General features: G+C 36.8%; 1 protein-coding gene across 1 annotated transcript in view; it reads right to left on the bottom strand.

The window, feature by feature from the left end:
• Positions 1-12,980, bottom strand: part of prkd3 (protein kinase D3) — an 82,653-nt gene that overhangs the window by 69,087 nt on the left and 586 nt on the right. The window contains exon 2 of the mRNA XM_081347630.1: positions 12,119-12,772. Coding sequence (XP_081203756.1) covers positions 12,119-12,406 — 288 coding nt within the window. The 5' untranslated portion in view covers positions 12,407-12,772. The remainder of the gene's footprint in view (positions 1-12,118; positions 12,773-12,980) is intronic.

The following is a 12,980-nucleotide window of genomic DNA, read 5'->3' as shown; positions in this document are numbered from 1 at the left end:
CTTTACCTTTACCTTTACCTTTACCATTAAGGGACAATATATGCCCCCTTAAATTGATTTCAAAGTGCATTAAACACCTTTGTAAAATAAATGTTTAGATGCTACAAAAAAATTTTTTTTTGTAAAAACAAAGTGATACTTTTAAATATTAATCTAAAACCGCCAGTAGGTGGCAGTAAGTCACAGTCTTAATGAGTGAGCCATCAAGTCATTCATTCATTCATTCAATAATGAAGCAAGCGGCTGAATGGGTCATTGAATCGATTCATTCAAAGCCGCAGATTCGTTCACAAACACAGCTGTGTTGCAGTTCTGCTGTGGCTTTCGTTGGAACTATTATTTTGTTGCAAAATAGAGCAAACAATGCTGTATTTAAAATAAACAATACTTAATATTATCCTTTTGTTTGTTGAACTGTTGTATAAAATAAATGTCACATTTGCAATAGTGTGGATATATTTGGGGAAAATATTTGGGGAAGCCTGATTTTTCTAACTGCACGTATGCAGGTTGCACGTATGCAGGTTGCACATACATGGATAACGAATTTAATTTAGTCTACAATGTGCCAGCAGTGCCCCTGGGCCGTTGATTCAAAAGGTAGTCAAAGAAAAAACGGAATAAATGGAAGATTCAGAAATGCGTCCAAGCGACAACATCAATGGATGGCTACGTGGATGAGAGATTGTGCAAGGAGGTTAGAAAATACCATTTGATCAACCAGAGGCGATTCTAGGATTTCAATATTAGGGGGCTCAGCCCCTAAAGAGGGTATGATTCAAAAATATTAAATATGTTGTTTGTATGCTATAATAGGAAGGAACAATACATACAATAGGTTCAACAGTACCTATCAAGTCAACCCCTGAATATTGATTTTATTTCAAATTATTTTTAACTGACCAGATCATATTCATTAATATTCATTTAGAATATAGACAAACCAATACTGTAATTGTCTATAGATAATTTTAAATCTGTCCTATATTAAACCATTATTTTTTTGTTTTTCATTCACAAAAAAACAACAGCACATGAATCTATCAATTTGCCACTTCTATAATTCAAAGTGACATCAAAAACTACAAATCCCAAATGTCCCAATCAGCAGCTGGGTCATTATTTAGTAGAATAGAATAACTCCACATGATGTTTCTCTGCATCTGTCATTCACTCTGAAAGGCAGTTTAAATAAGTGCATTGACTGAGTGTTGTCTGTCACTGCACTGTAAAAAAAAAAAAAAAAATATATATATATATATATATATATATATATATATATATTTATATATATATATATTTATATATATATATTTATTTTTTTTTTTCATGATTTATCATAACTTTTCACAAATCTTTAGGCAAATAAATGTTGTTCAGATTTAAAAAAAACTTGAGAAAATTTCACAAAAATTCTTTATATCATGCAAATCTTACTTTTTAATTAGCTATTGCAAGTTTATATCACGCAATTGACGCAAGTCAGAACTGCAAGATAAAAAGCTGAAATTACTTTATTTTTTATTCAGTGGTGAAAACAAGCTTCTATAATCTTGTATCGCTCAACATCACATTATGTAAACTGCATTTATAACAAAGAATTGCACAGATGCAGATATCATAACTAGGCCTATCTACCAATAAATGCACACACCCTGTCCTTCAGACGCTGAGGACTGAAGAACACGATGAATAACAGTGACTAAAAGACGGGGAGGAGCTGAAGCCGGCCGCCGTTTTTATGAGTTTTAAAGGAAGCGATGACAAATTTGTGTTCAGATAATAGAGCTTAACACATTTTGTTTAGGGGGGCTGAAGCCCGCCTGTGCACGTGTACACGTCAAATGGAGTATGCTTTGAAAGTCTATGCGCACTGTGTGAAAAATTAAGTATATTTTGGGCTTAATGGAAGAACTACAAACCAGGCGTTTAAGGCTGGTCTTTTCTGCTAGAGAGATTAAGTCCTTTTGGAATGAGTTTGTGCTTTTTAACTCTGCAGATCGTTTCCATGCACAAACAGTTCAATCAATCAATCAACATTTATTTATATAGCACATTTAAAAACAACACAAGTTGACTAAAGTGTTTTACACTCCCAAAATTACCAAAACAGATACACATAGACACAATACTGATCCCTATTCAGTCTAAGGACAGTTATATGCAAGAGTAGAGATGTGTTTTCAACATAGATTTAAAACATTCAAATGAGTCACAGGATCTAATATAGAGGGAGGCAAGGAGTGGCGCTGCCACTGAGAAGGCACAATCTCCTTTAGTTTTAAACTGTTAAACTTTAATGTTGTTTATATGTCTATGGTGTTTTTAATATGCTTTAAAGGGATAGTTCACTTTGAAATTAATTTTTGATATGTTTTAGCTTACCTCAAGGGCATCCAAGATGTAGGTGTCTTTGTTTCCGCAGTAGTTTCAATTTTAATATTTTTAGGTCAAACCGTTCTTGTCTGTCAGTCATATAATGCAGGTCGATGGTCACTGGCTCAAAACACAAGCACAGAGTCCAAATTAAAACAATTCCCCATCGTCCAAATGAAACAATTCCCCATCATAAGTACACATTGATGGCCTAAGACACGAAACGAGCGGTTTGTGTGAGAAAACGAACAGTATCGTTGTTATCTCTTGAAAACAGCACACGTCCAAATGATCTGACGGCGCGGGCGGGTATAGATATATATATATAGATGTCGCCTTGGCTACGGTTTCGTTCCAATGAACTGCAGTAGCCAAGGCGACATCTATATATATATCTATACCCGCCCGCGCCGTCAGATCATTTGGACGTGTGCTGTTTTCAAGAGATAACAACGATACTGTTCGTTTTCTCACACAAACCGCTCGTTTCGTGTCTTAGGCCATCAATGTGTACTTATGATGGGGAATTGTTTCATTTGGACGATGGGGAATTGTTTTAATTTGGACTCTGTGCTTGTGTTTTGAGCCAGTGACCATCGACCTGCATTATATGACTGACAGACAAGAACGGTTTGACCTAAAAATATCAAAATTGAAACTACTGTGGAAACAAAGACACCTACATCTTGGATGCCCTTGAGGTAAGCTAAAACATATCAAAAATTAATTTCAAAGTGAACTATCCCTTTAAGACAAACTGTGTGTTTCATGTTTGAATTTGCTGGTGTTTCTGACGTCACAAACTACCGTGTAATCGTCAACGAGTGGATCTCTAAGCTGGTGTGAGTGAGTGGAGGCGGGGCTAATTTGCATAGTCATAGAACCGTGTTTAATAAATTAGTTACATTCAAGCTATTTTAAGGGGGAAAAAAAACTTTTAAATATGTAAATTTGGTGATCAAAGACTAAGGGATAAAATTGACTACAGGGGAAATTAACTCTGAGACGATCTTAAAGTTCTAGTAGCTTGATGAAATTACACAATAAAGGATAGTTAGAATAAAAAAGAAAAAACACAATAGGTGCCCTTTAATGATTTGAGTATCATTTTGGCCGCAAACGTCCTGACCAGACTTGAATATTACTATAAGAAGTTGGAATGGACAGCACATCTGCCTTGCTGTGTTTGTGAATAAATGTATTGTGTAAAGGCTTCCATGAGTGTCCTCCATTCGTGTAAATAATAGCCACCAGAGACCGAGTTCATCCAAAAGCATATCTAATGAGGCATCAGCATATAAAACACTTTCCTGTCTGCTCCCTGTTGACTGTGGCAGCGTTACGTTCTGCTGAGTGCTAGAATTCATGCTTTCCCAAGTCAGGTCAAATTCCTCCAGCAGAGCACTGGGGAGGCTGAGTGACTGTATTAGTAACAGCACACAGTGTGTGTGTGTGTGTGTGTGTGTGTGTGTGTGTGTGTGTGTGTGTGTGTGTGTGTGTGTGTGTGTGTGTGTGTGTGTGTGTGTGTGTGTGTGTGTGTGTGTGTGTGTGTGTGTGTGTGTGTGTGAGAGAGAGAGTAAAGATGGCCAGGATGATGGGAGAAACCAGAGTCATATTTTCCACCGATATCAAAGCCATATGATCCTGCACAACTGGATCTCAGCAGATGGCGTTTGCTGTTCATCCCTTGGGTTTGGAGAGAGTGATGCAGAACAGCTCTGAAAAACGTTCCTGGCCTGCATTCTCTTCAGCGTTTCCAAGATTGTATCAGAAAATGGATTTATTGTTGTAGAGACCAAGGTGCAAATTAACAGAAATCTACACCTAGGGAACAACATAAATACAACAACCTTCTCTTGGTTTTATTTATTGTTCTGCTTACTGAAACATTGACACATACCTTGAATATGAAGTCAAAGTTTTATACTCCTAACTATGCTGATAAAAGCTGATGCTGCCTTCGAGTAATATCTGAATGACTGCTTTAAAAAAATATATATATATACTATTAAAAATGAAAAACTTTACCCTTAATATTTTTTTTTTAATTTTTGTTTTTATGCACTCATTGTCATGCTATTTTGTGAAAATAGTAATTTATCAGAGAACATTTACAATATACACTACCAGTCAAAAGTCTGGAATAATTAAGATTTTTTCTTTTATGTTTTTGATGAAAATGAAAGTGTCTTGTACTCACCAAGCCTGCTGGAAATTCTGCTTTGCCATTACAGGAATAAATTCGATTTTAACATACATATATTAATTATAAAACAGCTATTTTAAATTTTAATAATATTTCACAATATTACAGTTTTTACTGTATTTTTATCAAACAAAGGCAGCCTTGGTGAGAAAAAGAGACTTCTTAACATAAAACATAAAAAAATCGGAATTATTCCAAACTTTTGACCGGTAGTGTAATACAACTTCTCATATTAGGGATGCCGTGGAAAAGCCATAAAATGAACAGAAACCATTACTTTAAAATCTGATAACATGAACAACACTGACACAGCAGTGAAAATGTGAAATAATCCTGCTTTAATTTCATTTCATGTAAAAAGCTTATGATGATTGGATGATCTATTGGCAGGTTGCACAGTTCCAGCACTACCTGTGTGTGTGGTAGAGAAATTCAAACAAACGTGCAAACATGCACAATAGCATAAATAAATTAAAAAATCACTTCAGCTTATGTAAACAAAAAATTCAGTAGCGACTGCAACTTAATTTAGTATTTGCGTTTGCATTTTGTAAAAAAAGTTTTTTTTTTTTTTATATATTAACCAAGTTATTAGAGCTTAGATGTGACGGTAATAATGCTACCAAAATTAAGAGCAAGTGTATTCATACAATATTTAGAATTTGTTAAGTTATTCCTAATAGTCCAAACAAACTTAAAATATTTTTTTGAGTTTTTGATTTTGGTCAAGAATTCTCATACATTTTTGCGTTAAGTGGAATTTGGTAGGGGTGTCAATTACAAAAAAAGTGAGAAAGCCCAACTGCACCCTCACAAGTGACCGAGACTGTTTTCAGGTCAGATGTTTGCTCAGAGTGCCTGTACTAGGACTTTGTCCAACATTCTTTTGCCTTTATGCCAACATCTTACAAGATTCCATAAAATATCAGTGCAGTATTTTCCCCTCTGAATAATTACTTTGCAGCACCTATGAACTTCATAAATAACAGCAGCAGCAGCAGCAGCAGTGCACTGGCCTGAAGGAATGTGAACTTGACCCCTGGAAACTTCACTGGACAGACTGTACCAAGCCAGATGAAGCATGTCATTAACACACTGTGCTGCTCTTATGTGGTATATTGACATGTGGCATATATTCAGTGGCTTTCACCAGTGTAATGGCACAACTACTGTTATTTAAAAGGTCACCTGACCGTATAGATGCTCTCAGAACAAGAGCATGATTTGATGCCACTGCTTTCATGCTTAAAATGGCTATTTTTTATTTACACAGTTTTTAAGCGTAGGTGGAAAAGCCAAAGCCTGAGATTTAGGTTTAAAACAGCCCAAACAAGCCAGTCTGACTAAAAGTGTAAAAAGAAAAAAATACAGCATTTTAAAATCCTACAGCACCTCCCAAGTCTTTAAATTCTAATATTTTTAAATAGAATATTGCGGTATTTATTATGATTGATCCATTCATATATTTATTTTATTCTTGTGGCCTCTTAATCTTTAATCAAAATAACTCTTGCAGCGACATCTTTTCTGTGATGACGTGTTTACTCACACGAGGGCGGGACAACCTGTCACTCACACGATCGACCAATAGAAAACTTTCCAATCAATTCCCCATGGACAGAATCAAGTCCCGCCCTACATTTTTTCTTGTTTGAGAAGCCGTTTCACACGGATAGGGATACATCACAATAGGGAAGAAAAGACTAAAGCAACTTCCGTTTCATGCAGCTTTAAAGTGCCCCAATTATGCTATTTTAAAGGCTCCTAATGTTGTTTTGGAGTCTCCTACAACAGGTTTACATGCATTAAAGGAGGTCAATAAACACTTTCATAATTGAAATTACATAACTGAACTTCAGCTCCGTCCGGAGACTTCCTAAAGCTCAGCGATTGTTCACACTGTAAAGATTGCAACGATGGCATCGATTTTACCATATCAATGTGAGCGCGAGTCCGATGATGAAACATTGGAAGAACTGTAATTCAACCCGAACCTTCATCGCAAGGATGACTTGAGCGGGACGTTTCTCAGAGATACTCTACTCAGTTTGATGTATACAGTTTTCTGTTTTCAGTTGAAAACGGTGTTGTGTAAGCGGCCCCTAAGTTAATAACTAGGCCTAATGATTTTTGCAATAGAAATTAATCAATCAAAAACCTAATTAAGCTGCACAATGACTTAGATGTCTCTAGATGACTAATCTCTAATGACTCTAGAGCTGCCGTACAACCAAGACAGTCTTTGTTGCATTCATTTTAAATTATCACAAAAAATCTGCTTTGAAACAATCTGTATTGTTAAAAGCGCTAGGCTATATAAATGGAGGTGACTATACTTGACATTATGAGATGTTGCAACTGTAATTCCTCACCCTCAAGCAATCCTAGGTGTATGACTCGCTTCTTTCAGCCAAACACAGTCAGAGTTATATTAAAAAATATCCTGGCTCTTCCAAACTTTATAATGGGAGTGAAAGGTAAAAAAAAAAATACAACCCAGAAAAGCGCATTCATCCATCATAAAAGTAATCCTTTGGCTTTGCCAAAACATGGCTCCAGCAGGTTAATAAAGGCCATCTGAAGCAAAGCGATGCATTTTTGCAAGAAAAATATCCATATTTATAACTTATAAACTGTAATCACTGGCTTCTGGTAACAGCCAAGCGCAGACAATAGAGCAAAACAAAACACCGGTAACGAATTAGAGTTTGTTACTTCCTACGTCATACGCCGGAACTCAACTCTCGTGAACGCACGGATCGCATTACCGTAAGCTAGTGATTTACAGTTTATAAAGTTCAAATTATGGATATTTTTCGTACAAAAACGCTTCGCTTCAGAAGGCCTATTTAACCCCCTGGAGACGTATGGACTACTTTTACGATGGATGGATGCACTTTTTGGGGCTTAAATTTTTTTTATATACCTTTCACTCCAATTATAAAGCTGGGAAGAGCCAGGTATTTTTTAATATAACTCTGATTGTGTTTGGCTGAAAGAAGCAAGTAATACATCTATTGCTTGAGGGTGAGTAAATTATGGAATCATTTTAATTTTTGGGTGAACTAACCCTTTAACAAGTGTATGTCCACAACAAACCAATATATTTCTACATATAATCATGTATACTTCTAATGTATTGTGATGCATACATGTGGGAACATATCATTAACTGTATCAATAACAGCACATACTTTAGCCGAGCACTAACGTTAATGACTGATGTAACATTAAAGTTTGTAAAACAAATCTTGCTCCATCCTTTATCATTCTTCAAAATAGTAAGAACAACAGACAATCTGCATTTATGGGCGCAATTTTAAGTTAAAGTGGCCCACAGCTGATTAGACCTACACAATATAAAACACAAATTGGGTGTAACGATACATCGATATGGATCGATGCGTCGATATAACGTCTAACGATACGATGCATCGATTCCACACGTAAAATATCGACACCTTTATTTTGACACTCTCCACATTCTCACGTATCATCCTTCCACCAAAGCGCACATATCCGTTTACTCACCAACCATACTGTCTGCCGGTATGTCTTTATAACGTTAATCTCCTCATCTGAAATAGACGCCTGACAAGACTGACTGAACTCTAAACAAGTTTTTTCACAAAAGCCGGTATTGTCCGCTGTCAAGGCATCGCGTGTTCATGTTTTACAGCAGAAACGGACAAGCAGTCGCAACCTTGTTGGTGAACACAACACGATAAGTCCGTTTTAGCGACTCAGCGCGCAGTATTCAGGTCAGATGTCACTTTGAAAAGACATGCTGGTTAAGAGGAGTTTCGTCAAAGCTGACTAAGTGATCGAGGATGGATAATTTCAATGAACTTGAACCCGTGATATCTTCTTCGGGGCGTAAAAGGAAAATAAACGCTGAAACATTTTCACAGAACCTTACTAAAGCAGCTCGTTTAGTGGTGAGGGAAAAGCTCACTGTATTGTGTGTACGTTAATCACAACAACAAAGTTTGTCAGGCGTCTATGTCAGCTGAGGAGATTAACGTTACAAAGATTAACCGAGTGTTGTATTATTTATCATAGCAATTACTTTTTTTTTTTTTTTTTGTTTGACTCAGAAAGATGAAATGTGAATGTATCTGCTCTGCTAAAAAAAAACAAAAAAACTTAACATATTAAAGCATGCTTTCAATTAACCTTATTTTTGTAATTTACCTGTATTTTTTAAGTTATTATTATTATTAATCAAAACAACCCAGCTGCAGTTTGACTGATATTACTTGGAATGCACAATAATAATAAAAAACATGATTTATGAAAATGAACAAGAACGGAGTACTTGCAAATGACCTCTTCTGTTGTAAATGTCCCAATTGGGAGAGGGTGTGCAATTTTCAAAGAGTTTAATAAAACGTTCATGTCATATATTTTGGTTGCATTTGTGAGTTAATAAAAACGTAACTGGTTGTGTGAACATAATATCTAAATATCAATTAATCGATCGATATAGCCCTGAATCGAATCGAATCGTAATCGTATCGCAGAATTTTTTGAGGTATCGGCACATATCGTATCGCTGGCTGAGAGAATCGATATCATATCGTGACGAACTATCCGATTTACACCCCTAACACAAAACTACATATTTTGAACACCCGGTATACATCAATAATAATTAATCATATTTACAGATTGTGATTCTGAGGGTTGGTCTAATTGGTGGCTATTGACCCATCTTTAATGGATAAGTGTTTTGTAAATCTCATTTAGACGCCATGGAAATTTGAGAAGCAATCATCAAAAGATTATAGTCTACTGCTGTTGTATCGCTGTGGTCATTATAACCACTGACTCTTCACATCCTCATACTTTGGAAGTGTTTACAAAGATAGTTTACTTTCGCAGCGCAGAAAACAGTGTCCTCTCGACATGTACACAACACCAGCTACAGCGTTTGAGGGCAGGCCAGAGTAGACGTTGTTCACGGGCAGCCATAGCCACGGGAACATATTTTATCAGGGGGGTGCTGGGGGCGGGGCTTAATGGGGCGTGGCTTGATATTGCAGGGTGGTGCTGGTAGAGCATTTTAAACAAAATCCTAATATTAAAAAGCCCAAACAAAAAGATGAACATACAAATGAATGAGGACAGAGTTACGTGAGAACGCTCAGAACTCATGATAAATTTTAAAAACACAGCACAAAAATCTGCATCTTAACTTATGATAGACGCTCAGGAGTTGGTTCACACAGAATGCATAATTTTTTAAAGCGAAAACTCAAGACGCCCAACGCGGGGAGTGGAACGGGGGAAAGCGCAAGGTCTCGAGGCGCGTTTTAGTTTAACTTATTTTAACTGGAGTGCTGCGTTTTGAGAACGCTGTGTCATGCGCGAGACGCGAACGCAACAGTTGAACGCACGGCTAGTGCGTTCACACTGAAAAACAATGGAAAAGTAGCAGCGTGGAATGGAAAAACACGTTCTGTGTGAACAACCCCTAATGCCAAAGAATGCTTTAATCAAGACATCTACATTTAATCTTTTCACCGACGTCTGAGTGAACATGCATTAAATGAGTGTCAAATGAGTTCTTAGATGCTGGTCCTCAACCAGTCACGCCACTCACTTCCGCGAGATCTGCTTTTGCCTTTTTGATATATTAATTTCTTGTAGAGTCCTAAAACCATATTCGACAACATATAGAAACGAAATAATATTTAGATTAATTTTATAAAGGTAGAAGATGTTCTTCAAAAACATGTTGAAAAACCATAGGTGGACATTATGCAAATGTGTTACCCATGTTACGTATCATGGAAGCGAGACTGGAATTCCTGACGACTCGTATGTTCAGAGTTGATTCTTTCTTTTGGGAGAGTAGAACTAAATTTATTGTGCACGTTCGACTTTGCAGACCATTTAGCATTTACATTCACACACAGCTAAACACATTTGGCACAGTCCTTCAGCCTGTTCTGACACAAAGTGTTGATCAGTCTAATGTTTTTTTTTTTTCATATCTGACCAAATTAAAATGATCCAGGCCAGAATAGACCTTCTAGATTTTCTGAATCATGTGATATATATGATTTATTTAAGATAATTTTTATATAATTTTATTTACAATTTCACTATATATATATATATATATATATATATATAAATGAAGAGTTCAGATGCCATCTGACATTTTCTTCTTGAATGATCATTTTTATCAAGCTTGTATATTTAAGTTCAGTAATTTCACTTAAATAGCAATGAAAATGACCTATTAATTGTCATTTAAGTGGAACTACTGAACTTAAATATACGAGCTTGATAAAAATGATCATTCTAGAAGAAAATTTCAGATGGCACTTAGAGGCTTTTGCATCTGAACTCTTCATATATATATATTTTCAATATGAAAATGCACCTAAATGAACTGATAAGAATGTAAAATGTATACCTTGAAATGCAATGTAAGTCGCTTTGGAAAAAAGCGTCTGTCAAATGCATAAATGTAAATGTAAATGTTTCAAATGTGACATTATTTCAAGAAAAGCTTAAAACTTCTTGGTTACTGTCTGATTGAAAAAGTGTGTTTCCGTTCTAACAGATTTTTACACGCATGCACTTATCTGCCTCATGCATCACACAGACACTGAGACACACAATCTCATGAAGCACATCGTAGGGTAAAGATGTGCTTGTACTGTGTCACTGTGTTCTACTTGTCCACACCATAATAGTGTTTCCAAAACACTAGACCTCTGTTTAAAATATAAAAATATTAAATTGATCAACAATAACACATGTATGCCTATATGTAACTATAACGTCACAACAATTGAAGACATTTAATGCAAACAACACTAAAACATATTATAGGTCAATGACAGATAAGACCTTTTCAATCTAATCAACTATCAACACAACATCAGTATCTCTCTCTCTCTCTCACGTCTAAACTACTTAGTTAGAATTGTCCTAGAAACCACTAACACACCATGGAAATGGCCTTGCAACACCCTAGTAACCACAGAGCTTTCAACATTCTTCAAACATTCAGTCTCTCTTCAAACTACTACTAAAGTAACCATTTCATTCCAGTAAGATGTTTACTGTAATACTACGTAATAATACTATTACGACTGAGGATAAAAATTCCCAGCCATTGCCCTATCCATCTGACCAGCGGAAATGTGCTGCACAACACACACATCCCACCTCATCTGCCGTGTTTGTGGATCAAAGCAGATTTAGATGAGATTGAATGAAAATGTGTTCTTTAATCAATCACTAATGCTCCTCATGCTCATCCACCTAAATCAACGTCCTGACGATTACAGGAATAAACTCACATCAGTCAATTAGTCTCACCCTTTTAGAAAAATTAAGAGAATTCAATTTCATAAATAATCATGTGCTCGAAATATTAAGCAAGAACACAGTAGGCTATGTGTAGGGATTTGATAGGGACACTCTTTCAAATGATGTTGTGATGTGTGACCAGGCAAGATTCAGTACGACTCTTGATGAAAGTGAGAGATCATCACACAAATAAAACTTTATTACCTTTTGATCGACTATGGAGCAGACCAAATCCTTGACAGAATTGATTGACAGATCGTGAGGCTCCAGGGTGACCATCTCCCTGGTGAGTCCGATCTGAAGGAGGAAGGACACTCCTCCGTGAAGGGAGCTGGTGGGGCTCGGGACACTGTGATTCCCATTGGAGAGGCGGACGTAGAGTGGCACCGGAGGGCTGGGGGATGGAGAGGGGGTCGGGGGGGCAGTCTGATGCTGAGAGTGGACGAAGGGTTTAGGTAAGGTCAGAGGAGAGGTGCTACTACTGGCAGACATTAGTTACCTCCACAGGTCGAGAGTAAACTGTGTAAAACGGACAAGCTTGGAAACCGTGGCCGATATCCGATGAGGGAACAGGTCGTGTTTTTAATCAAACACAATGTTATTCTGTCCTAAGGCAGGTGAACAGAACTGGCACAGTCATGTGCAACCCGTGGTGTACGAGGCAGCAGAATTGGAGCAAGGAATGAGGTGCCTATTTTTCACTACGTCACCCTCTCATATATGAATATGGCATATTCATGGCCGTCTGTGCATTATCCAGCACATGTTGAATTGATAGTGTCACTCCACGGCTGAGCGATCAGGATGCCAGCATGATGCTTGACAAAGTGCTTTCCGTTGTAATCCAGCTCCTCATATCTGTTCGAAACAAAAAAAGATTAATTTCAGTCTTTCTTCCACAAGTCCCTGACTGGGACCTACAGAACTCATTCATTCGGCCATTATCTATAAGAATAGCAAGTTATTGAATATCAAATTCAAACTCCTTGTTTTCTGGAGGAGTTTTGCACATTTTTGTCTTTTGCTATGAAGAACTCCAGCTCACATCTGGAAACACATCTGGAGA

The sequence above is a fragment of the Scardinius erythrophthalmus genome, assembly GCF_964197995.2.
Source record: "Scardinius erythrophthalmus genome assembly, chromosome: 19".
In the NCBI taxonomy this organism is placed as follows: domain Eukaryota; kingdom Metazoa; phylum Chordata; class Actinopteri; order Cypriniformes; family Leuciscidae; genus Scardinius; species Scardinius erythrophthalmus.
This window is presented reverse-complemented; position numbering and strand designations above follow the sequence as displayed.